At 33.8% G+C, this 27,294-nt stretch overlaps 2 protein-coding genes across 2 annotated transcripts; one reads left to right on the top strand and one right to left on the bottom strand.

Annotated features, from left to right (window-relative positions):
* Positions 1-2,645: 2,645 nt before the first annotated feature.
* LOC139519465 (succinate dehydrogenase assembly factor 4, mitochondrial-like) lies at positions 2,646-5,649 on the top strand. The gene is made up of 2 exons (XM_071311569.1): positions 2,646-2,796; positions 5,192-5,649. The coding sequence occupies exons 1-2, from the start codon at positions 2,751-2,753 to the stop codon at positions 5,497-5,499; spliced, it is 354 nt and encodes a 117-aa protein (XP_071167670.1). The 5' UTR covers positions 2,646-2,750; the 3' UTR covers positions 5,500-5,649.
* A 4,720-nt stretch (positions 5,650-10,369) lies between these two features.
* On the bottom strand, positions 10,370-26,006 carry LOC139519464 (NFX1-type zinc finger-containing protein 1-like). Its single transcript, XM_071311568.1, has 3 exons — positions 25,871-26,006; positions 15,864-22,257; positions 10,370-13,218 (listed from the first exon to the last, which is right to left on the bottom strand). Exons 2-3 carry the CDS (start codon positions 22,228-22,230, stop codon positions 12,476-12,478), a joined length of 7,110 nt encoding a protein of 2,369 aa, XP_071167669.1. The 5' UTR covers positions 22,231-22,257; positions 25,871-26,006; the 3' UTR covers positions 10,370-12,475.
* Between the last annotated feature and the right edge of the window lie 1,288 nt (positions 26,007-27,294).

The raw sequence follows: 27,294 nt of genomic DNA, 5'->3' as shown, positions 1-27,294 counted from the left end.
TACATTTTTAGTATTAAAGTTTGGTTGTAGCCATACTGTTTTAAAAGTATCGGCAAACATATGTCGCAGAGCGGAGCAAGGCAATTTTTTTTAAAGGGTTTTTGAGCCACTAAAGGCACAAGAAGCTATAGAACAAATGATGCAAAATCATGCTTTCTGGGTGTTTCAAAGACCCTTTCTTAATCTGAAAATGCAAGTTTTTTTTTTTTTTTTTTTTTTACAATATTTTGGTCTCAAAGCAAAATGTATAAATTCAAGTTTCTAGGGACAACACCAAAAGACCCATGTGGATGATAAAGCAAAAATGGAATTCACATAGTGTGGCTGTTAAACTCATGATCAAGTTCGTAACAAAATTACTAGATTACAAAATGAATGCAACACTCACAGAATACAGAAGGGGAATCAATAAACAAAAGACAAATAAATAAGAAACATTGATCCAAAAAAAAAATCAGGGCTCAGCTGAGGGAAAACAGAACTTGCTTCTTAAAAGGCACTCGCCGTGAACACAATTTGATATGGAGACAAGCGTTTGGTTTTTAAATTTCCTACACGAGGCATTTGCCTCAATGTAGTTAAATAAAAGTGAGGTAAAGTTTCCTGAAACAATATACCTCACTGAGTTAAATGAAACCAATTTTCAGACATTTCAAGTATATTTAAATAATATTTATACTTTTATCATTAAAAAAATTGTGCAGTGTTTCACGATTTTTTTTTGGGGAAAAGATGAATTTATGAAGAATCTGGTGCCATCTCATACTTTCTATTAGATTTGCTGAGTTATTTATTTTCAATACATTGCAAGTCAGGTAATTTATTTTTAAACTACCACAGAACAAACCATTTATTTTTGTGATTATCAAGGCTGAGTTATTTATTTTCAAAATCCTCCTGCCCCCCCCCCCCCCCCCCCCCCCCACTAGAATATCAAATGGTCGTCCCCTTAAATCTGTTGATTGATATGCAAGGCTATTCTGAATGAATTAATCTACAAAGCGAGAACAAACACTCATATAATAATTGAATACGCTGCAGACCGATTATAGACCAAATGATCATTATGATGATTGCATAATTATAAGTTCCAGTGGATTGTAAACATCCATTTTTATCTTACCTCCTATACCTTTTTATGAATAATTATGATTGGTTAAAAGCGTCCGCGTGGAGACCGTGTATATTCCATGTTAGGTTAGTATGGAGGCGGGACTTATTTCAATACACGGTTAGTAGTAGAGTTACGACTTTGACACTGTTTGATTATGTAAATGTATTGAAAGTTCTGTTTAGTACTGTTATATCAAGGTTGTTTATATTGATTGTTGACATTAGTTTTTTGTGTGTAGACCAATCATTGTGAAAGTAGGTTCTTAAAATTTAACACTTGAAAAATAAGAAGATGTGGTAAGATTGTAAATGAGACAACTCTAGTCTAAATTCAACAGATAAAGATAGTCGGTAAGATAAATTCGTTACATAGTGTGCTAGTGACCTAATAAGATATATATTTAAAATAATTCATGTAAATGTAACTTCAATATTAGGCATACTATGGAAACAGTATATCTAATGTATATGTTCCTGGCATCAAGAATTTGTATAGTAAGACTATACATAATATCCTTGCTGGCGTATGGTTAATTTTTGATAAAAAAATGGTAAATGGGGATGATAACAGGATTGCTAAATTATTATACAAATATACAAATACATGTTCTTGAAGAATTCTGACAACCAATTTAGGTCAGATTGGTTGAAATACGTTAAAGATACATTAGATAAATGTGGATATAGCAATTTATGGTTGTCACAAGGACATTTCAATTCTAAGTGGTTGGGTATTAGTTTAAAACAAAAGTTATTTGATCAGTTTCAACAGAAATGGAGAGCTGATATTGACTGTTCATCAAAAGGTTTGACTTACAAATTGTTTAAACAAAATTTTCAAATTTGAGGAATATCTGAATATTTTAAGAGATAAAGATAGAATAACATATTGTAGATTTGGAACGGGTGACCATAAGTTACCCATCGAAACTTGTAGATGAAATAAAATTGAGCGAAACCTTAGATATTGTAACTTATGTCATTGTAACGAGATTGGTGATGAATTTCATTACACTTTGCAGTGTAGTTCTTTGGCAAATTTTCGAGCATAATATTTCGATACTTTTTTTCTTGCACAGTGTAACATACTAAAATTTGAAAAACTATTTCAGTTAAAAATTTGAAAAGCTGTGCAAATTTATCAGGGTTATAACTTTTCAAGTGAGTCTTCCTGGTTAATCACCACTCTTCGCTACTATACTGTTTATTTTATTTCATATTTTCATCTCATCTTGTCATATGTGTTTGTGTTATATTATATAACTTTTGATGAACTTCTTTGTGCCATTTTAACTATATGGTGTTTGAGAAATAAAGAATATTGAATCTTGACATACTTCTCTAACCTGCTATCATTATATAATCATTGATAATTTTTACAAATTCCATTTATACTGATACAAATATGTCATCAAATCACCGAAGTTAATATAAAATATTATTTGTTTAATTGGACCAGTGACATACAGTGACAAACTATTAATACGGATATCAGGGTGACGGAACGACCTGATATCCCTATTAATAGTTCGTTACTGTGGGTTGTTTTACAAACGTTTTTGTCGGTTTTGAGAAGTATTCTACTGTAAAATCTTAATCATCTTTACGTTTGATTTGCAAAACGTAAATAAACTAACATGTCGACGGTTATGAAACTTGGCCAGTTAATGCAGAAATGTGCAAGTAAGCTTGTTTTCTTATGAAAAATGTATGCGATATTTTGTAAATAATTATGGACTAACTTATTTTTGGGAAGTACATTAGTTTGTCGTATTTTACATATGATTTAACCAGATTTGTTGATAATTTGACAGACCGGCGTGATTACGCAATCATTCAACATGTTCAAATTATATTGAATGCATGTCAAAAGTGACGGTAAACTGTAATCTAGCACACAAAAAATAACATAGCGTTTCATACCATAGCCAGGTCACTTGTCTCAGAATTCCTACCCCCCCCCCCCCCTTTTATACCTGATATAAATGAATCCGGGTCCGTTCGCCCTGATTCATGTTCACCCGAGAACCTGTTCGCCCAGGGTCCATTCGCCCTGATTATTATTTTTTTCTAATTGTTGTCTAATCGCATTATTTTAAGTGTTTGAACAAATTATGTTAAAGTTTGTTGAAAAATTGACAGAATATTTATATTGCCGCAATCAATTTATCATCAAAATTTATATACCTAGTTCCTGCCATCCCTTAAAACTGTTGCAGGTGTATAGGTTAGTCTGTACTCAGAGTAAAATTTGGGGTGTAAACAGGTCAGGAATAACCACCAATTGGTGGATTATACCTCAATTGACGTATAATCCACCAATTGACATATAATGGTATAGACCAATTGGTGTATAATTCTTTGTTCTTCAAAACAAATTATTCCACCAAAATGGAGCATTGTTTTCTTAAAACCATATTATGGTATGAAAACTTGTCAAACATTCCTAGTTTAGTATTGTAACATAACATATTGCATTTAATCAATAATTATATTATAACATATTGCATTTAATCAATAATTATATTTGAAGTTTCTTCTATGGTTATCTTGTCAATTCTTGATTGGCTAATTTACCTGTAATCACCTGTCAATGGACATCATTACTGTCTGCAGTCATGTGATCATGAGTACAACTCCACAGGTGAATGGAGCTCTTTGTTAATACTTAACTTTCATTATCAAAAGTCAATCATGGTCAATAGCACAAATTTTTCAACAAAAGAATTGTTGTACACATGCATTCTCAAGAGATGCAGCAGGCTTTGACAAAACTGAAACTTTCGGAAGACTCAATAAGGGGCATGATATAGGTTGCAAGTTGCAAAATCATGCTCCTATCTCACATTAGCATTTAATTACAAAAAACTTGCATTATACATCAATTGGTCTATACCAATATATCTCAATTGGTGGATTATACGTCAATTGAGGTATAATCCACCAATTGGTGGTTATTCCTGACCTGGTAAATACGGCCATTTTAGCCAAAAGGTTATGAACCTTAGTGTATTTATTCTACCCAAAAATCTCGGTCGTCAGAATCTCACTTTATTTAGAAACAATGTTTATATATTAACAATACACTATCCAAAACATGATTAAGATTTATTCAACACAAAAAAACACATTGTCTCACTTTATTTTGAGAGAATGACAACAAATATACTAATAGCAATACAATTGCCAAAACTTGGTTATAAAGTTATCAAACACTAAACCAATAAAAATTGGGCGCGAACGTGTAGGGTGCAAAAGTGAAAGGGCGCGAACGTGATCGGGTGCAAACGTGAATTGGTGCGAACGGACCCGGATTCTACATGTAGGGGGAAACTGAGACAATCGACATGTTCAATACCCTGTAATATAATTTGGACTTGTCAAAACTTTTTCTTTTTGTTTAGGCTTTTATGAAGGATAATGTATTAAGGTTTGAGAGTGCCCTTACTTAACATCAACTAAAATTTCAAAAACATAATTATACGAAATGTCTCTGATTTTATGTACTAGAAATTAAATATGTGAACTAGATTTTGCTGTCCACTTTTTTTATTCCTGCAAAAGGTCCCAATTTTCTCCCTTGTGACTATTTCCTTCAAAATACAATGCAAATCCTCTAAATATACTAAATCCACAGGCACTTGTTTCTATCCATGGGAAGACCAACTATCAATATTATATGTTGACAGTGGGTCTTCCCATGGATAGAAACAAGTGCCTGTGACTAAATCAGAGCTACATATATATGTCTGACTTCCAAATTGATGGACCCACAAGAGAAAAACATGAGATTATTGAAATAAAATTAAACTAAAATGTAGAATAAAAGAACAATACTCAGAAGAATAAAATGTAATTACTTGATTTATAGTACATGTAAAGGAATGAAAAAAGAAGAAAAAAAAAACCACACAGTTTAATAATTACATTGTATTTACAGTACATTTAAAATGAAGATTTTGGACACCACAGGAGCATGTGTAAGACTTTTAATAGTCAATTATCAAAATGATTGTCCTACAAATTGTTTACATGTATATATAATTAATGAATGACAATGATTACTTTGGTTTTGCAGGAACAGCATTTATAACACACATCAAAGAGATAAACACATCACAAGTTTTAACAATTATTGTAAGAAAACATTCTGATGATTCTGGAACGAATAAACCTCAACGGAAGAAAGGAAACACACCAGCAGGAAAACTGGATGATAAAATGGAGACAGCAGAAGAAGCATTTAATCCTTATGTGGAACAGGAACCCTTAGAGAGGTTTCCTGATGACACAAATCCTGCTACTGGTGAAATTGGTGGACCACGAGGCCCAGAGCCTACCAGATATGGTGATTGGGAAAGAAAGGGGCGTGTCACAGATTTTTGAATTGGACATGATAAAGACTATTGTAAATAAATTGAAATGTTATTTAAAAGAATACCTGTAATAGAATACCTGTAATGTAAATTGGTGATGATTAGAATTTGAAAGCTGTTGTTTTTTTGTATTGAAAGAAATAAAAATGAGTTATTTTCACGTAAGCATTGTATATGTAATTTTGCCTTTACATGTTTTGGGTTGGGGATAGACCATATAATATATTAAGTCTTTGTTTGCTGGTCCCCTTCTATCATTCAATTGTTCTCAGATAATTGTTGACATGCCTGTACAGTTTAATTATTAGTCCCCTATTGAAGTCAGTCCCAGTCTGTCCTGTTCTGTCTGTCTGTCTGTATGTTTTGATTTGATATTTGGTGTATTGTTTTATCATGACAAGTTACAGATCAAGTTCAAATACTGTTCCGGTCTGATGATTTTGTGCAAAAATATGATTTAACTTTTAAAATTCACTAAAATAATCAGTTTTTTCACACTTTTTTTTCTCTTTCTTGAAGATATTGATTTGATAATTGGAATATAGTTTTATCATGGTAAGTTACAGTCATAATTTAAATCTTGTTCTGGTCTGATGATTTTTTGCAGAGTTATGGTCTTTGGGCTAAGAAAGTTCAATTGAATAATCAGTTTTCAATGGTCATGCTTGAAGATATTGGCTTGATATTTGTTTAATAGTTTACACCATGACAAGGTATAGATCAGGTTAGAATTTTGTTCCTATACAATGATTTTTTTAACCGGTAGGGGATTATGTATTGCCATGAAATACTCGCAGAATACTTGTTATTTGAGACTTACATGAACATACATGTAGTACAAGACAAAGATGTCAGAAGGTAATTATGTCCATATTCAAAATATGTGATAAAAATTACCTCCAAACTTGGTATACAGCACACTTAAGCATCTAGCATTATCTAGGGGAGATTGAAAGATTCTAACTATTGCCAAAGTTGCATGCATCAGTGACTGAGGTTAGGTTTAAGTCTAAGTTACGTGTTGTGATGAATGTAGGCAAGCATAAAATCACCTTATACGAAGAGGTCACTACATTTCATGCTTCAGTGACAGTTCCTATTTTATGTTATTGATAAGGCCATGTCATAACCTACAAGCATATAATTAGGTTTAAAGATGCATCTACTGTAAGACTATCTCCTGTATACTATTGGAATTACTATCCGGCCTACCCTAGCAAAATACAATGCAATGATTTTTCAAAAAAGAAATTTGGACTAATAAGTTTGCCTGCATTTATACCTGATGTGTTCAGGTCCCCGATTTTTGAAAAGGTGCAGGTAAGTAATTGATAAATCCAATAAAACGGAATGTATACTGACAGATAAGTCTCATGATGCATTTGGATAATTTTCGAAATAATTGAAAAATACAACCCATTACAAATAAAAAATATAAACAGAAGATGTGGTTTGAGTGCCAGTGAGACAATTCGTCACAAGAGACCACACGACATAGAAATACAATTATAGGTCATCGTACGGTCTTAAATAATGAGTAAATGGCATACCAACTAGTGACACACCAACTTTAAGCTATAAAAGGCCCCTAAATGATAAATGTGAACAATTCAATCGTATTCTACTGTGAACCAGTCGATCAGTCTTTTTTCCTACTACCAAATGCCGCGTGCTTAGTCGAGAAGCATCCCATTACATTTTCAAGTCTAAGCTTGACCCACTCAGTGTTTGAACAAAGGAACCCATGCACTCGAGAACACATTTTATTTATAAATTGCAATTGATCTTTCCGTAACTTTGAGTACTCTTAGAATGGTACTATGTGTGTCATTCTGTCATTTGTTTTGTGCTTAGTACCAATATAAAGATTCATCCCCATTCTAACTTTTTTTTCATGACTTATTTTGTGTTGTTACACGACTGTGCCATGTTAGGTTGAGGGTTTAGCTCTCACAAACATCTTAAACTCTGCCACATGCTTTCTTTTCGCAAGCCAGGAACCTGTCGGCTATATTGTGGTCGTCAATCGTTGCATTTGTTGTTTGCCATATTTATTTTCGTTCTTTGTTCTACTATAGATTAGTTTATTACTCTTTTGAAGCGTCTGAGATAGCTGGCTTCAGGCGTGTTCCGTTTTGCTCAATCTTTAGTTAATTTATGTAGTGTTTTATGGATTTGTCTTCGTCGTTTACGAAGTATTAAATAGTTTGCAGCAACCAAGAAATACTATTTAGAAATTATTATATTGAAATTAACGTTTTCTATTCAACTACAAAATTAATGTCGAACGATATTCAAAGAGTCACACAACTGAAGACAAAAGCATTAAATTTTGCAACAATTAACGAAGCAACCTTTTGCTATTGTTTAATTTAAATCGTTGAAATTTGTTCATTTTGATCTTAGAATCATATTCAAAACAGTGTAGCTGTGGCCATTGATTGACAACCTCAAATTATCCCATTGACTGGGGCAGATTATGTGAACGTTTGTCTGTAACAACCGCTGCTCACTATGTACTTGTTAAAGGCACTTAAACTGTGGGGTCACAAAAGGTGAGAACAACACCTAAGTAAAGAAATTAGAAAAACTAATCAGGAATAACACGATGTTTTGATTTATATCAATAATTATTATAATATAAATCAAAACATAAAGTTATTCCTGATTAATTTTTCGAACTATTTTAATATTAAAGGCGTTAAGAACCTTTGGTGACCCCACAGTTTAATTTCTATAATAAGTAAGTAGTGAGCAGTTGTCGTTGCAGACACACGTTCACCTAATCTGCCCCAGTCAATGGGATACTTTAAGGTTGTCAATCAGTGGCCACAGCTACACTGTTTTGAATATGATTCTATATGACTTGTGCATAAAGTCATGCTATTTTAAATTAGATGAAAACATATGGATAATCAAGAAAATACAATACCACAAATAGTGTAAATATTCCTAGCCCTTCAAATTTTCATATTGCGTGGTATCAATAATGTCAGTGCCTAACATTGCGTGGTATCAATTAATGTCAGTGCCTAACATTGCGTGGTATCAATAATGTCAGTGCCTAAAGCGCTAGCTTTTCATTGCGGGTGAATATCAGTCGGGAGTAAATGAACCAAGTTTAATAGTAAAGTTTGTTCTTTACAGTGTATTGTTTAACCGAAAACGATCTGGAAAAAAATTTCAAGATGCAGAAGAACAATACTAGCATACCTAGTATCAGAGTCAATCTTGACTGCTCTACCTGTATTTTGTGAGTATAAACGTAAGATGTGTTACACTTACTAATTACACAACTCAAAGTATTTCCAGGTGTCAACACTTTATAGCACCTCGTGCAACAGCTCTTTGGAATGGTCAATATATGAACTTTTTAAAGGCTGGACTCTGGCATTATTTACTCTTAGTTTGTCGATGGCAATGCATCCTTCTCCAAGTCAATCGAGATTTTAGACTACACAATATGATAATCTTTAACTTGTTACATTGAATATGCATGATGTATTTTTTATTTGATCAAGTTACGAACATCTTAACACAAATGCCAATAGGTCATTCTATAGTGATTTACCAAACTGATATTGTATATTTTTAATCAACAAAAGCAACAGCAACAATAGGAAATCCTGTCATAAAACAACTAAAAAATATAGAAAAAATATACTTCTACCACTGGGTTGAGTGTGCTGCAACACTTCTCCATTAGAAACAATTAAATTTTCAAATTTAAAACGCGAGACTCGCCCGTGTTTTCTAGCCAAGAGTTGCGACCCCTCACCTCCTGTATTTGATCGCCCTTGGCTAGCGAAGATTAGCCTTGGCGAGCGTTCAAATATTTAAAATTTAACATACATAAAACAAGAATGTGTCCCAGTATTCGAATGCCCCACTCGCACTATCATTTTCTATGTTCAGTGGACCGTGAAATTGGGGTAAACCCTCTAATTTGGCATTAAAATTAAAAAGATCATATCATAGGGAACATGTATACTAAGTTTGAAGTCGATTGGACTTCAACTTCATCAAAAACTACCTTGACCAAAAACTTTAACCTGAAGCGGGACAGACGGACGAACGAACGAACGGACGGACGGACAGACGAACGAACGGACGGACGAATGGACGCACAGACCAGAAAACATAATGCCCCTCTACTATCGTAGGTGGGGCATAAAAATAAATAATTGCTGGCTCATTTTTGAAATTGTTAACGGTGAATCACTTCTATCGTATACATAAGATGTGATAAGGTAAAATATTGTATTAGTAGAAAAATCCAAACAATCGAACTGCTACTAAATACAAACAAAAATAAACAAGAATGTGTCCAAAGTACACGGATGCTCCACTCGCGCTATCATTTTCCATGTTCAATGGACCGTAAAAATGGGTAAAAAATATAATTAGGCATTAAAATTAGAAAGATCATATCATAGGGAACATTTGTACTAAGTTTCAAGTTGATTGGACCCCAACTTCATCAAAAACTACCTTGACCAAAAACTTTAACCTGAAACTCGCACTTTCATTTTCTATGTTCATTTGACCGTGAAATTGGGGTCGAAAGTTTAATTTGGCTTTAGAATTAGGAAGATCATATCATAAGGAACATGTGTACTAAGTTTCAAGTTGATTGGACTTCAGCTTCATCAAAAACTACCTTGACCAAAAACTTTAACCTGAAGCGGGACAGACAGACGAACGGACGGACGGTCGAACGGACGCACAGACCAGAAAACATAATGCCCCTCTACTATCGTAGGTGGGGCATTAAAATAACAATACAAATATGTAACATTTACAAAAAATATAAACATCCACTTTAAAATAGCCTAAAATGATTATTAATTATTTGAAGGAAAGTCTGCTTAACTTTATTGTATTCCTTCACATTTTAGATTATAGTAAAGAAAAAACACATATACATGTAAAACAACAGTTCATAGTTCATACACAATTGCTAACATTATTTTTGTAATTCTATAACTCATTTATGCCATACATACATAATAAAACAACCAATATATCCAGCCAAAAACTGACTTACGAGACACAGTGTTATACCAAATACATATTTACAAATTAAGATAGCGTAAAAATAAAATATTAAAAATATTCAAATCAAATCAAATATTTTATTGTCCTATAAACTTTACAGTTTGTGACCAACATATATTAACACAATAAACAAACATATATACATACATATCAAATATAAACAATAAAAATAGCATCAAAATTTATAACAACAAACAAGCTGTTAAGATTCCCCTGCCCTCAGTTCTAATGATGTAAGTCTCAGTCTCCACAAATAAATAATCATGAGCTTGAATCTCTAATAATTTGTTATATAAAACATATACTCATTTCACAAAAAAATGATAAAAATTCTCAAAGTTGTCCATTTATATATAATGAAATATCAGTATGATATACCAATCACTCATCTAGTTAAATCTGCATGACTATAACATCCGTAAGATGAAACTCAGATTTCTTAGTTTATACATTTACTTCAAATATATAAAGACTTGATCCTAAATATGGGTAAACACGAACTCGATAATTTCAAAAATATAACGTAAAAATGACGTCAAGTACAATAAAAGTAAAAATAAAAGCAACGACCTTGATTATACCCCCAACAAACCTAACTGTACATCACATTTATTATGAACAGCCTTATTTCAAAGGCTTATCAAACAACGAAAAATGGTAACAAACTGTGTTTTTATTTTCATAAAGTATTTGACTGACTTACTTCGAACACGTATGTATGTTTGCATATTCCTTCTTTCATTAGTTTTGTTGTAAAAAGGAACATTGATATGACACAATATATTGGTAAAAATAATGACTAATCTTCTATCCTGATTTTACAAGTCTTCTACGCTGGAAGTGACACATCTCGTAACAAGTACATTTTCGTTTCGTATGAGAGTTTTAATGTTTTCTCTGTCGTTCGCCCGAAACTAAAGGGAATGATCAGAACGAATATAATAGTGATACATTTTGTAAAATAAAAAATGATTTGATTTTGCCATTTAAATACAAGAGAAAAAATCAGATAAGTTTATAATGCTTTAATCATCGACGTAGAATCTTCCGGTTATTTTGGCCAATATTTACAGCATCACCAACGGCCATCACCCAGACCAGGAGATGGAGTTGGATAGGTCACATCCTGAAGTTGGACTCATGGAACGATTGTCTCATCGCCTTAACGTGGAAATCACACGAAAAGAGAAATCGAGAAGACCAAAGGAAACTTGGAGACAAATGGTAGAAAAGGAAAGAAAAGACATGACGGAGGACAAGATGAGAAGTACAACAACAAGCAGCATAAGACTCAGGTGGTAGTTTTCTGTTCGCGCCCCATGAGACACATGGAGCTAACAGAATTTAAAAGTTGTAAGTTGTAATCCGCCATGAAGATGTGGAATATATGGGTTTAGTTTTAGCAGTTTGGTAGTGCATGACTCAAGTATATTAAATTTTGTATGCATTTTGATTAAATTTTTACCAATTCCTATTAAAGTTGGTTTAAAGAATTTAAACAAAAAAATTCACGTGTTTAAAGCTTTTATGCATCTACCAAAAGAAAAACAAAGTTGAGAAAGGGAATTTAACTCTGACAAAAATAAAAATATTTAGAAATATTATACAGACTGTCCTTTTAAATAACAGAAAAGTTTCTGTAATACCATTCTACAATCTCTAACACAATACTAAGTATGCGACTATTGTTTCTTAAGATTTTTCTTCAATATCGAATAATAACATTTCACATGTATGCAAAACATTTTGTTCCAGCCAATGATATTTACTATTTGTAATGCGACAAATTATTTACAAATTCACAGATGTACAAATTACATTTTACTATAATTCAACTAATAAGAAATAGTTATCATATAAATATGGATTTAGTATAATTTATACAAATAAAACATGGTATTTATATGTAAACCACAAGTTTTCAATAGTTACTTGGAGATACTACCACGACCCTTACCCATGATTCCGCCATGACCTCGTCCACGACCTGAATATCCTCTGAAATGATAATGACCTCGATGTCCGCCTCTACTTAATTCTGGTCTTCTACTTCCGCTACTTTCATTACCATCTGTGTTTTCTTCGTGACCAGGGACATGTTTACTTACACCACTGCCAGCACCATTACTTCCACTTTTACTATTGTCTCTACCTGTAACCAAGGCCTTGGTTGAAAACCTCGTTTTGATATACTTTAGGTTATGTTTATCTTCTCCGTCTTCAGTATGGTAACTTTCGTTGTCGGATTTTAACGAAGGAAGTGGATGCATTTGATTACTTTTGTCAGATTTCCTTGTTTTCTCATTTGTTGATTTCACCTGCATCGCTTTCTCTGTACTTTTACCATATGCACCACGATCTCTAAGATTTTGTCCCCGACCACCGTGGAAGTTTTCACTATTACTTTTGTTTCTAACAGGATGTCTTGCTCTCGGACGCGAATATTTTTTCCCCAAATCCTTATTAAAATCTGCTGTTTTGTCTTTACGAAAGGCACTTCTTTTATCTCTAACATTGGACGCCTGGCCTTTTCCAAGCCGGGCGCTTCGTGACATTGTCAGACCAGTCGGGACTACATTTTGTTTATCATCATACCGGAACTTTGTTTTTTTATTATCGGTGCCATCACAAATGTTGCAGGAACAATCCAAGATCGTTGATACAGTATGACCTAAAATTAATATACATATAGTTTAAGACATATGGTTTGTAGATATACGTACCAAAAAGTAAAATCACAAAAGAAACTGAACTCGGAGGAACATTCAAAACGGAAAGTCCATAATCCAATGGCGAAATCAATTGTCAAAACACATCAAACGAATGGACAACAACTGTCATACAGTGCAGGAAATGCTTACCCTTCCGGAGCACCTGATTTCACTTCCGGTTTTTAGTTGAGTTCGTGTTGTTTCGAATTCTTATTTATTATTTATAACTGTTGATGTGAATGTTCTTTGTTTTTTTGAGTCTTTGTTTACTCCATGGTTTTGATTGTTATTGTCTTGTGACTTGGTACAGGCATTTTTAAATGTAGAAAATGGTGGATTGAACCTGGTTTTATAGCACTAAACCTCTCACCTTTATGGCAGTCGCATCAAATTCCGTTATACCAAAAATTTCCAAATTTTCCATTTTCCAAACAGGATAAACTTTTTTTCGTCGACAGCTTTCGGTAACTTTAATGGTCTCTTTTGGTTATTGAACTTTACTAACATATAATTTCATTTTTTTAATTTTTGTTTCAGAAGTAATGATACTTTATTGAAAAAATTCTCTGAAACTGACATTATCAAGATGCTTGATTTCTTGATTGACAAAATATTTGTTACGTTCGGAGGACGTGTTTTTTCAACAGAATATCGGCATTCCAATGGGAACGAATTGTTTCTTTATTATTATGAGGCTGCCTCCTTACAGGAACTTCTTAGGAAGAAAGATATGAAGTTAGCAATATCCTTTAACTCTACTTTCCGCTATATAGATGATGTTCTTTCACTAAATAATCCAAAATTAGGTGACTATGTCGAATGCATCTATCCCTTGAACTAGAGAAAAAGGATACAACAGATACAGTTAAGTCAGCCTCATATCTTGACTTACATCTAGAAATTGACAATGAGGATCGATTGAAAACAAAACTTTACGACAAAAGAGATGAGTTCAGCTTTCCAATTGTGAAGTTTCCATTTCTAAGTAGCAACATTCCAGCAGCACCTGCATACTGTGTATATATCTCCCGATTGATACGATATTCCCATGTTTGCATTTCCTATTATAATTTTCTTGATAGAGGGTTGTTGCTCACAAAAAAGCTATTAAATCAAGAGTTTCAAATGGTGGAGTTGAAATCATCTCTTCGTAAATTTTACGGACGCCATCACGAGTTGGTTGACCGTTACGGAATAACCGTTTCACAAATGATATCGGATATGTTCCATACGTCGTAACTACAGCCCCCTTCCCTTTCATAAATGTGACCTACCGAATAAGACTATTTACCGGATTTGTTATCTCATAAGCGACGGGTGCCACATGTGGAGCAGGATCTGCTTACCCTTCCGGAGCACCTGAGATCATCCCTGTTTTTTTGTGGAGTTCTTGTTGTTTATTCTTTAGTTTTCTATGTTGTGTTATGTGTACTATTGTTTGCCTGTTTGTCCTTTTCATTTTTAGCCATGGCGTTGTCAGTTTATTGTCGATTTATGAGTTTGACTGTCCCTTTGGTATCCTTCGTCCTTCTTTTATCAATAGTTTGACATTTGTTAGTGGATACATCAAATACTGGTATCTTATCCCAGCCTCTTTAACTGTTAGTAGCATATAATCAATTTGGTAAATAGCACTTATTAGTTTATTTAACTGTGATATATACATTTATAAATTATATTATATCCAACTAATACATTATCGATATAGAATGATCCATAAATCTGAATAGATTAGAAAAATAAAGAATAAATAAATAAAAGTCACAGAAATTTGGAATTTTGGAAAAAGCAAAAATAAAAAAAATAAATAATAGATATATTTTACTTACAGCATTAATTTATAATACAGCTTCTAGGATTTATTTATTCAAATATTTGCGTAAAGACAATAACTTAGAGGAACATAAATGTAGTTATAAACATAGAAAAAACATCCAGCATACATATAAACCAACATATAACGGTATAAAATCATAACATAGATGGTGATGTGGATAAGGTAAAGAAATGTACATAAAAGTATTTCCGGTACATAACATTACTAACATATAATGTTGGCAATACTAAAAATTATCATTTGAAAGTTTCCGTTTAAAATCAGTATAGAAAATACAAAAGCGCTTTGATCAGAAAATGCTATTTGTTTTCTTCAGTTCTGTGGTATTTCACTTTAAATTATTTAAATGTAATCTGTTAATTGAATATGAATTATGGCAACATATCAATTTAAGCGAACACAATTTGGTCCGTCAGGAATGCATGACATCGCACGAAAAATGCATATAATCACCAGCAATTAACTAATATAATCGATCAATGATCAACGAGTCTATCGTACTTGATGCACATCGAACCTTTTTTTTTAAAGAAAGGCCTAGTCTAAGCAGACCACCAGGTCCTTTAAAGAATTTGAAATAGATGGCGATGATTTGTGTGTCTCATCTAAATTTATTTTCAGAATACGAAGATGTGTGAAGATTCTGATCTTAACATAATTATGGTAAAGTATGGAACACCTTTTTATTATTATCGTTTGTTTTTACTAGGTTACTTTTGTATGTATGTGTTTATCATTTACACGTTTATTTACTATTAGAATTCTTACCATTCGGACATATTGTCCAATCACTGCTATGTATGCCAACCACATTATGTAACTGGGGATACCTTCTTGTATTTGCCAAGAATCTATCGTCCTCCATGTCATCAATAAAAGGTCTTAATATTTCAGTAATCTGTTCCAGATTTAAATGTTTCTCCAACCGGCGTACAATTACAACCATATCGTGGCCTTTTATTGTTCGATGACCATTGATGTCTATTGATGTTCTATTATTATCTTCTAAATAAAGTTCTATCGACTCCACCTTTTCGATGTGAAAGTTGTTTGAAATATTAATTGTAGAATCTTTCAGTGCACGAAACCAATCGAAAGTATAAAATGTATCCATTAATTTTGGCTTTGTCGTGAAAAGGCACAATATCCATTGGATATACAAACTGAATATTTTCTTTGACAATTGTTTGCAAGTTTTAAATGAAGTTGCTTGAGTTGTTTCAATATCTTCTAGAATGGATTGCGCCAATTTTTCGGTGTCATGGAATTCTTGATCAAATTCATGCTTACGCCACGTATGCTGAACAATGTGAAGATATGTTGCAATACTTGTTGTATACTGTTCAAATGATGTCAGTATTCCAGCATCACACGCAGGGTATATAGTTTGTGAATTAACTCGTACTTTACGAATTTTCAATTTCGTATCTTCTAGTGCAATTTTCTGCCTCTTCAAAATTCGTTCATATCTTGGATGAAAACTAATAATTGCCCTGCAGCATGGGCATCTTGACACTAAGTGGTTTTTCATTTCATCCATACACTCATCAAGATAAATACTTCCAAAAGAGTGACCACATTGTACTACTGTTACAATTTTTTCATCTATACAAATATATTTTAATACGTACACTTCCGGTTTACAATTAGCACACTCCAGTGGACATGGTTCACCACAGTAACCAGGACATTGATGACCACAAGACAAAGTTTTATCACAGTCATTACAACATCTTTGGCGATTGCATTCTTCAAAGCATAGCTTTGTACATTTATGATGTTGACATACCCAGGAACAGTTTTCTTTGCAGGGTGTACATGAATCAATGCATGGAGAAGGACATTTCGAATGTGAACATGCAAATGAGCAAGAATTTTGACACTGAGTGCACATCATACAAACTTCACTTGGACAGTCATGGCCACACACAAGTTCCCTTTCGCACTGGCGTGAGCAATCTTGGTTATGATCACATTCATGACATAGTCCTGGGCATGGATGTCCACATGACAATGGTTTATCACATTTGTTATCACATATTTTTTCTTCTTCCACACTGCAAACGCTTTTAATGACATGACCACATGAAAGTGTCGTCTCTAATAGTTTCTGACAAGGAGTAAAGTTATGACTTGGTATTTTCCAACATGGAATAGTAGTAATATGTCCACAATCAGAGCGCGTGTGTAATGTAGGCTCAAAACATTTTACTTCTTTTAAAGGCATATATTTTTTCTGCCAGCATTTAATTCCAACTGAATGTCCGCATTTATCTAACTTTATTTCAACTTCTTTGGTACATTTTACGCCTAAAAGATTTTCTGAACATAAAACCATTTCCTCATGTCCACATTTAGGTAAAGACTTCAGGACTTCAAATTTACATCTCACTCTTTGTGGATCTATATGGCACTCCATGTTCTGTAAATGGTGGCATTTATTCAGCACTTTCTTCACCATTGTTTTACAATGATATACTTTAGAATCGATTGAGCATGGGATACTTTGTTGATGTTTACAGACCTCTAAAATTGTTTTTATAAGCTCTTGGCAGTCACAGGGAGTAGAGAAATGACATGTTTTTGTACATACGTGGCCATTCATGCATATTTTATTGCATTTTACATTACATTTGATTGAATCTATTTTGAAACATTCGTATGTATTGAAATGATTGCAATCTAGAACTTTTGTAACAATTTGTCTACATTTAACCGTAGAAACATCTTGATGGCATGGAAGCTTTACTTTATGGCCACACTGTGGGACATTTTTCTCAACGTAGACGCAGCATTTGTGGTCATGTTGATAATTCGTATCTGAACATGTTCTTACAAACTCATGACCACAATCGTTTCTTTTGTCAAAATTTTTAATTTGACAAGTGTGCCTCATGACAAAGTCAGAGTCAAAACAACGTCTTTTGTAGTAATGTTTACAAGATGACCATTGTTCTGTTACAATATCATTGCATTTATGACTCATCTCATACATTCGGTCATGACACTGCCTTTGATATTCGTGACCACATGATGACCTGTTCATTGTAACGGTAATGCTGCAGTCTATAAGCATTTCATATGTGGTGTCGAAACAATGCCGTTCAATCAAATGGCCACACGATGTTCGTTTTTCATTTATCAAGACTTTACACTTATTCAAAATTTCATGATTGGCATCATGACACCTGCGTTCAAATTTATGACCACACTTTGATCTTGTTTCTGTTAGGACTATAGCACACTCGTGTTGGTTTGGATCAACATGACAATTTAACTGTGCTGTGTGTCCACACTCCAGTTCTCTGTCAACAGAGACTTTGCATGAAACAGTATTTGGGTCCACGTGACATTCCATTAAAAAGGTATGTCCACATAATAATGTTTTAATTACTTTAATATGGCATGGATATTTAGAATAGTGAACATGGCATTGAAGAACAATTGTATGATGGCATTTTAGTTTGCGTCTCATTTCTACACGGCAACGACAGTCGTCATCATAATGACATCTCTTAAAACATTTATGTCCTTCTACACAAGTCAGTGTACATTGTTTCTTGCATTTATATGTTTTATGTTCCTTGTCAAACGGATGGCAATCGTATCGACACTCATGTCCACATAGTAATCGAAATTCACATGGCAGATCACAACCTCCATCTTTTACTTTTTTGAAGTCACTAGGCGACTCGGCGAGAATTCCTTTTTTCTTTGGGTGATTTTGACAGTACAATGGCAACGCCTTTCCAATCGCTCGGTATTCAGGGGATGTTTCGTTTATGTCGTTGACATTCTCTTGAATTTGTAGTTTTCCAATAACAGTCTGCCAGTGCTGAGATTTCTTTGTTAATGTATTACTGTTACCTATTATGAAAAGTCCTTGCTTTGCTCTAGACAAAGCAACGCAAATTCTATTTTCTCGATTTAGGAATCCGATATCACCTGTCGTATTGCTACGCACTAATGATAAAAGAATGATTTCATTTTCTTCACCTTGATAATTGTCAAGCACGCAAATTTTAACTCCTTTGAACTTTGAGCTTGGCAATTTTCCTTCTAAGCAGGACATCTGCCCAGCATAAGCCGTAAGTATCGTTATATCAGAGGGTTCATATCTTTGCTTGAGCAGATAAAGGTAAAGCTCTTTGAGATATTCAGCCTCATATTCGTTTGAAAAACTTCTCCCCTCATCCTTAAAAGCTTCAATTTTGTTATGTGTGATAAAGAACACACTCTTTCGTATCCCATTTACCGGTGGATATTCATTTACATTCTCGTTGTCATTTAGAGTGTGATATATGTGGCGAACCAGTTCAGAAATCTCTGGTCTCATTCGATGTTGTCTTTGAAGGCAATAGTAGCTCAAGTTGTTCGTAACCATTCGTTCAAACAAGGAAACGGACAAATTGAATTTAATGGCAAGTTCATGCACGGCAGGTTTTGGTTGCAATTGCTTATGGTCCCCGATCAAAATTAAATGTTTACATCTTGGGCTGATCGCTGTTACTATGTGAGCCTCTGGTACTTCTGCTGCTTCTTCAATTATGGTGATTAAAGGACCAACTTTGCTTAAGGATTCTCTATATCGTGCTGCAGATGTTGTAGTCATAGCTAAAACTGTTGCTTGTTGCATGATAATTTCGTCTTTTTCTATACTGTTATATCTGTAGTCATCAAATATATCATGGAATTCTTTTTCACTCTTGTGGAGTTGTTCGTGAAGTATCTTTACATACTGCATTAACCAATACCTATACACTTTCCAACGATCTTTTTTGGAAAGTGTCCAGATACTTTTAATTGTTTTAACTTGGCCTTCTGACATGGCTTTACCATAATGCAGTTCCCTTGCCGCTTTCTCTTTTTCCAAACGCAAAATTAATTTACACTTTTTTTCAAGTTTATTTGTTTTATGCAGCTCATTTTCGTATTGCATGTCCAGATCGAGACCGATAGTATTAGTATTGAGCGAAAAGTCAACATCATCAACCTCCAAGTACCGCACGCTATATGCAGTTTCTTTCTCCGAAATCAATGAAACAAATTCGACCGCTTCAAGCTTAGCTGCAAAACCACCGAGTAGATTTTTTATTGCTTCGTCATTTTGTTGGTTTTGATAGTGCTTGTTCACTTCTTCATACCAGGACTGCTCTGACACATTCAGCCACTGCAACCAAACAAACTTTTCTCCAAATTGACTCGCAAATTTTTTTGTAAGAACACATTTTATTTCATCGAACCACAATACAATATTTTTGCTCTTTAATGCCTCGATAGTTTCCCGAATCTCCTTTATTTTTCTTTTAGCTTTTGATGCTTCTTTAAGTACTTCATCTCGAGGAAATTGGGATTTCAAGCGAACTCTACTCCGTAGGTTTTTTATCGAAAGCTCTTCAAATTTGGGATTTTTACTTCGACTTCCAAATCGAACAATTTCGGGGTAGCTAGAACCTAATGCAGTTTCCGGCATAAAATCAATAATCCCCTGAACGAATTGATCCAACGCGTGGTTTGTATAACATACGACTAACATATACGGCTTTGTTGCAATCCTCCGAGCGTTTCGTGTATATTTCTCGTCCTTACCCTTGGAATTCATATTTAGCCTGTTAGTATTATGAAGTAATGTTTTGGCAATTTGCAATGCAAGGTATGTTTTACCAGTCCCTGGTGGCCCTTGTATGAGAACAAATTCCTTTGTAAGTGCGGCAATAAACGCTTTCCGCTGAGATTCGTCCATTCCAAACATCTCAGTGGACGGCCAGTCTTCTTCAGACAAAGTTGCAATATTTATTGGTGTCTGTTTCGGAAAAGTATTTCTAAGAGTTCTACGATTAGTGTTGTCTAGATCTATCCGGCAATTTTTGATAACAGGTCTGAGATCATATACATGATGTTTTGAAATGTACGATAGGAAACGGACCTCGTTCTCACAGTGAACAAGATATTTAGTGAAAGGGGACGTTTCTTCTCTTATTTGCTGCAAAGCTTTTAATACATGTCTGTATGCTTCAAAGTACGATGAATTTGATTCTATTATTATACCATCTGTATTTCTAGGTAGTTTTTGTTTGTTTCCATATTTAAATACCTGTACAGTAAAGCTACCTTTCTTTTGTAAAATTTTCGTTTCACTTTCAGCTACAATAGCAAAGAAAATTGAATTAAACCGATCAAACGAAACAAGCAATAAAGTACCATAAATAAGTCTCTTTCCATTTCCCCAGTTGATACGTTTACGATGTTCTGGGTCCAGTTTTATTTCAAATACTTCACCAGAGTCTATAGAAATGATTTGTTTCATTACTTTTACGTTCTTGTAGAGTAGACCATGTTCTAATCTGATATTTTCTTTCCAATTTTCTTTATCTTTCTGTTTGAATTCCAAGAGAGCATCTCGAAGAGGTGATACACAGTCTTCCCTGTACAATCTAAACTGTACATCTAAATAATGATCTAAATTCAAATACTTTCCGAAAACTTTGTTACGTCTGAGAAACTTTGGAATGTTTAGAATGTCGTTTTGTTCAGGAATGACTGACACAGTTCGGAAATCATCTGGAGGCACAAATTTATCTTCAGCGTCTTGTTTTGCTCTTGATCTTTCTCCAGCAATATGCCCAATTCCTTTCATCGTTTCCATCACAATGTCTTTCATCATCCCTTTGTCTTCTAAATCATCACATTCGCTTATTTGCTCTTTCAAATGTTCCCCAAGTCTCCTTACTTGAGGCGTTGTAGACAAACGAGGTATCCTGAGGTAAATTTCCTGAAGTATTGTTAAGTAATCGGATAATAAACATTGAACACTATGATCACGTGAGTAATTACGCGTTTTCCCTAAAAGAAGTGTAATACTTCGGTTCTTAAACAGCGGTGATTCAGACAGCCTTTTCAACAGCTGACAGATTTCTCGATTTCTTTTCTGTTTTGTACAATCACAAACCCTTGCAATTAAATGAACAAGCAAAGATAAAGAATAGTCAGACAGTTTCTTGTCATAAATTGAACTTTGAAACATGTGCATGTTCTTTACAAATATCTCTAATAGCTCTTCACTCTTAATATTTTTCTTGTATAATCCCTCTATAAAATCTACAGGTTGTATTTTCTCTGGTCTATTTGAAGCCATTGTCAATATATATTTCTATTTGAATACCTAAAATGATAATTAAGTTATTGTGATTAAACATTGTAAAATTTCGATAAACTTGATGTGTACACCTGTTATACATATTTTGTATAATTTTGTCAATGGGTTAGTTGTAGGTTTCTCTCAATAAAAAGTTTCGTGCATTGGCATTGCGTTAACTTATTCAAAAAATAATCATGATCTCAAAGAGACATAATATGAGAACGTTACCAGTATAAAAACACATGGTAGCGGTAGAAATTGAAACCCGAGGAAGACCCTCCGTTAAAGTATGAGTAGTACAGAATTTTATTATAAGTTTAAACTCGTAAAAGTTAGGGGCATATACATATTGAAACTATACCACACAGCCCTTTGGATAAAAAAAGTAGTGCATATACACTTGTCTTCTATGATATAATTGTTTACGAAACTTCATAGTGAAAGTGGCAGTTTCAGCCACAAAGGGAGTTCCTATGGGAAATTGTATTGTCTATATTTACAGAAGTGTAACCTATAATGTCGTTAAATTGCTGACTTGTCGACGTGTGATCTAGTTTTATTTCATATGGAAGGATTACTGATTATAAGGTTTATTAATTGCAATATTAATGATTTGGCATTGAAACAAAGAGATTAACAACTTATTAGTTGAAATGTTATTACACAATAAAATGGAGAATGGAAATGGGGAATATGTCAAAGAGAAAGCAACCCGACCATAGAGCAGACAACAGACGAAGGCTACCAATGGGTCTTCAATGTAACGAGAATCTCCCGAACCCGCAGGCGTCCTTCAGCTGGCCCCTAAACAAGTATATATGTACTAGTTCAGTGATAATGGACGTCATACTAAACTCCGATGAATTTTAGCAGACTGTCTGATTGACCGTTAAATTTAATGTATGATGCAGCTGTGTTTTAACTGTAATCATTTCTAAATAGAAATATATATATAGTGAAAGTTGTACAAAATAAATACTAGTATGTATATAAGAACACGAGTTTTTAAAACCAGTGCATCAGAAGAGCTCCGTGACATGTTACAGCATTACGATTCTACTTATCTACTAGTATATCAGTAATGTAATAATATTCTTCGGAATGAACTATATGCACTTGTTTTATTGTTTAACATTAAAATCCTTTAACACACTATTTGACATGTGAGTTATAAACAAAGGTTGACAAGTAACTTAGAAACAACGGTTGGCATGTAGCTTATCATATCCTACCAGTTTAAATACCTATAACGAACACTTTTAACATTAATTTTATTTTAAGATCTGCATACAAATGTACAACTTTAATTGCTTATTGTCATGGAACATTCCTTTATAATATAATATCAGAATTGATACACATTTGACGTGACTCTGTACTTATGTATCTCATCATACTTTGAACCACACTATTATTTTATTTATTATTATTACTTTTACTGTTAAGTCTGTTTTTGTTATATCTATTTTACGTGACTGTATTTATGTATCCTGTCATACTTTGAACGACAAAATTATTTCATGTCTACCTGTGCGAATTTCAAACGCGCAATTTTACACCAGTACTTAAAACCCTCCATCCTTTATGGGTGCATTTTACATAGATAAATTAAATCGTATAATATAAACAAAATGAGGATGTTAAATTTGATGTATGCTTTTTGTGCTTCTTCGTTACATTTGTTGTTTTTATAGTGATTTAGATGATAACACAATGTTGACGGCTGTTGATCATGCATATGACGCTAACCAATAGTGACAGACCGTGACCGTGGGGGGATAAGGGGGAATCTTCTATGTACGAAATCACTCTGATTCAAACAATTTTCTGAAAATGACATTAACATTTTCCTCGGATGTGTCCTGTTGAATAAGACTTTATCAAGGGGTTTGTACTAACATAAATACCACGAAGGGTGATAGATGTAAAGCAGTATTTGCTTACCCATCCGGAAGATATGAAACAACCCCTAGTGTTGTATCAATGTGGTTCGTGTTGCTCTTGTTTTAATTTTTAGTGTTGTTCTTTGTTCGTTTTAATTTTTAAATGTCTGTGCTGTGTATGTAGTAATGTCTATCTTTTGTCATGAAAAGAAATGTTTAATTTCAAAATTTCAGATTTGGTCATGTTTCAGGGTAAGAAAATTTACAAGACCGATGGTTTATGAATTTGTCACAGTTGTTGTCTTAGGGTAAGATAAGATGCAATTGCCAATTGACTATTGCATGCTGCCTTATCACTTAGTATTTCTGATCAACATATTGTATTGGAGTATCACGACCGAAGTCGAAGTCGCATGTGGAACTTAATTCTTAAATCAACGGACGAGATCACGAGCCTTTTGGTGGCAGTTGTGGTCCATTGATTTCTAAGCATGTAGAAGTCCAATGGCACAGATTTTGCAAAATGTTTCCGAAAGGTTAAGTATTGCATAACTTATGAAAAGGTCATTATTTTAACTTAAACTCTGAACATGCTGAAATTAGCCCTGGGTTCCGTTGTTCTGGCGTGCGTTCTTGTTTATTATTATAATGCTGTGACTTATCTATTATTAAAAAATATCAAAAACAGAAACCCCGAAGTTGTCCCAAACCTTTAGTTTGGATACATTTTTGGAATTTTCAAGTATTGAGTACAAAAAAAAACTAATTGAAAGACATTATCAACAATCAAAACAAAACTTATGTTGTCGGCAAAGCGATAAGTTTCTACTTACACATTTATGTTGGTTAGAATGGTGTAGAAAGTGCTGAATAACATATTCACTAAATCGAAACATGTAGAACTGTTGTAAAATGATTTAATTATATGACATACACTCACTTGCTGTGAAAAGGAGAGCTGAGTGCGTAAGTCTTTCCTGCCAGTTACAGCCTCTCATGCAATAAGACATATTAGGCCCAGATATGGGATCCTCCACGAGGTGATAGATGGAAACTGGGCACCTCACGGCCCTAGGCAAAACCACAAGGTCTCGGAGGAGATTTGATCCCTAGATGCAAGGCATGTTAGGCCCACCGGTGAGTGGATATGCCCTGGTGCCTGCAAACCAAACCTCCAGCTATGGGTAAATAGCCCCACTGCCTGTGGGTGACTGTGGAAGTCAAAGGCTATGGGAGACAACCCAGAAAAAAATCTGGACAGATGTTATCCGTTAGCAAGGCAATTTAATCATCTACGGGAAGAACTACTCAGAGAGAAAACCCGGTCAACCAGAGCAGAGGTTGGACGATGGGCTTACAACCCAGCTCTGTAAAAAAAAGAGCTTGTCACAGAAACCAGAAACGCAGAATAAACCCAAAATTGAGGCCTTGTGCGACTTCTGGCGCGGAGAGAATAAGGTTAAGGTAAGGATATTACACTCACTTATTTTCAAATTCAGATTCAAGCCAATTCGAAATAACATAAAAAAATGTGGTGCACACTGTTAAATAACCCGCTACGCGCGTTATTTAGTGTGCACCAAATTTTTAATGTTATTTCTTCATAGACAGAAAAAATATTACAGTCATTTCTTAAGCATTTTGTAAAACAGAATGTTACAGTTTGTTTACTCATTGTACTAAGTATTATATATTTTAACCAATTATAATAACAAAACTATTTCTTTACTTTACTATACTAATGATAATCTTACCAATTAATCCTACCAAAAGCACCGAGCAATCTAGTCTGGCGAAAACTGTAGCAATTAATGTCCTTCCTAGGATGTACAATCTCTGTCCCGTCTAAAGTCTTTTACGTTTTAAGTGAAATCGGTGCATATCTATTGTAAAATTATTTATTGATATATATGCATGGGTTACTTTATTCAGAACAGAAAGTGAAATAGAATTTTCTCAATTTTCAGAAAACATTACGTCATCGAATTAACTTCAACCTATGCCAACATTTAAAAAAATCAACCTGTGCCAACAAACAAAATACATTAGGTCTTGTTACAACAATTAACACTTGATTACAGGTTCATACAGTCAGTATTTGATAATTAAACAAGTTGCTTTCTTTAAAAAAAGAAATGCAATCGTAAACCCAAAATGCATGTTTGGTATTAAATATTAGATATTTTTTAAGAAAAGAGTGATTTTTGTGCTTATAAAAAAGAAATGCAATACGTGAAACTTAATAGCTGTTTTTATTGGAATTTGAGATACACAACAGCCTGTGTTTGATTTTGCTTTTTCCACCTGCCCACCCGTGCCCACTTTAGCTATAATCTCTATTTTTGTAAAAATATTGATTACAAATGCTTATCTGCTTTTTTCAAGTGATTGTACTTGCATGTTTTTTTTAGATTAAACAAAAGGAACTACATGCTCACTCCTATGGGTGGGCAGAGTGGACAAGGTAGAATTTTTGCCCACCCGGTGCCCACTCCTTTGGTGGGCCTGTAGACAAAGCAGAATCAACCTGAGCTGTAGTGTATGTTCATAGTTATTTGAACAAGGAAAATTCACAATTTTGAAAATTGTAAGGTGTTCCTTTTATATTTGAACATGTTCTTTCATTAACTTTTAAAAAGTGTCTTTTACATGGTATAGTTACATTAATGTTTTATGGTATGTATGAAAGATTTTTTAAAACAGGTATATTCATAAGCACATATTTTAGTCAGAAGCATGTTGTTTGAATTCTTATAACAGTGTTTTTGGTACCCTTAGTAGGATGCAGTTCAAAGTGAGCCAAATATTGAAGGCGGTATTATAACCTGTTATTCCTTACTTTAACTACACTGTATCTTACTGGAGAGTTCTCTTTGGTATTCCTACCACTTTAAAAACACATTTTCTCTCTGACATTTGATTATTTCATTAGAATAATCTAAATATTTAAATTGAACTGAAGTAGCCTTGTAGGTTTTTTATATTGACCTATCCTTCTTCTCTTATACTAGTCTAGTCATTTGGGTGCACTGTTTAACCTACTGATCACTGAGATGGTTTGTATTGAAAGAAAACAATGTAACCTGTAAATTTACATTTTGCCTAATTGTACCACATTGTGTCCTGAAAGGGAGTTGTGTCAATGACATTCATACCACATCTTCTGAATTTTAAAGCG

This window comes from Mytilus edulis, chromosome 4, assembly GCF_963676685.1.
Source record: "Mytilus edulis chromosome 4, xbMytEdul2.2, whole genome shotgun sequence".
Classification (NCBI taxonomy): Eukaryota; Metazoa; Mollusca; class Bivalvia; order Mytilida; family Mytilidae; genus Mytilus; species Mytilus edulis.
This window is presented reverse-complemented; position numbering and strand designations above follow the sequence as displayed.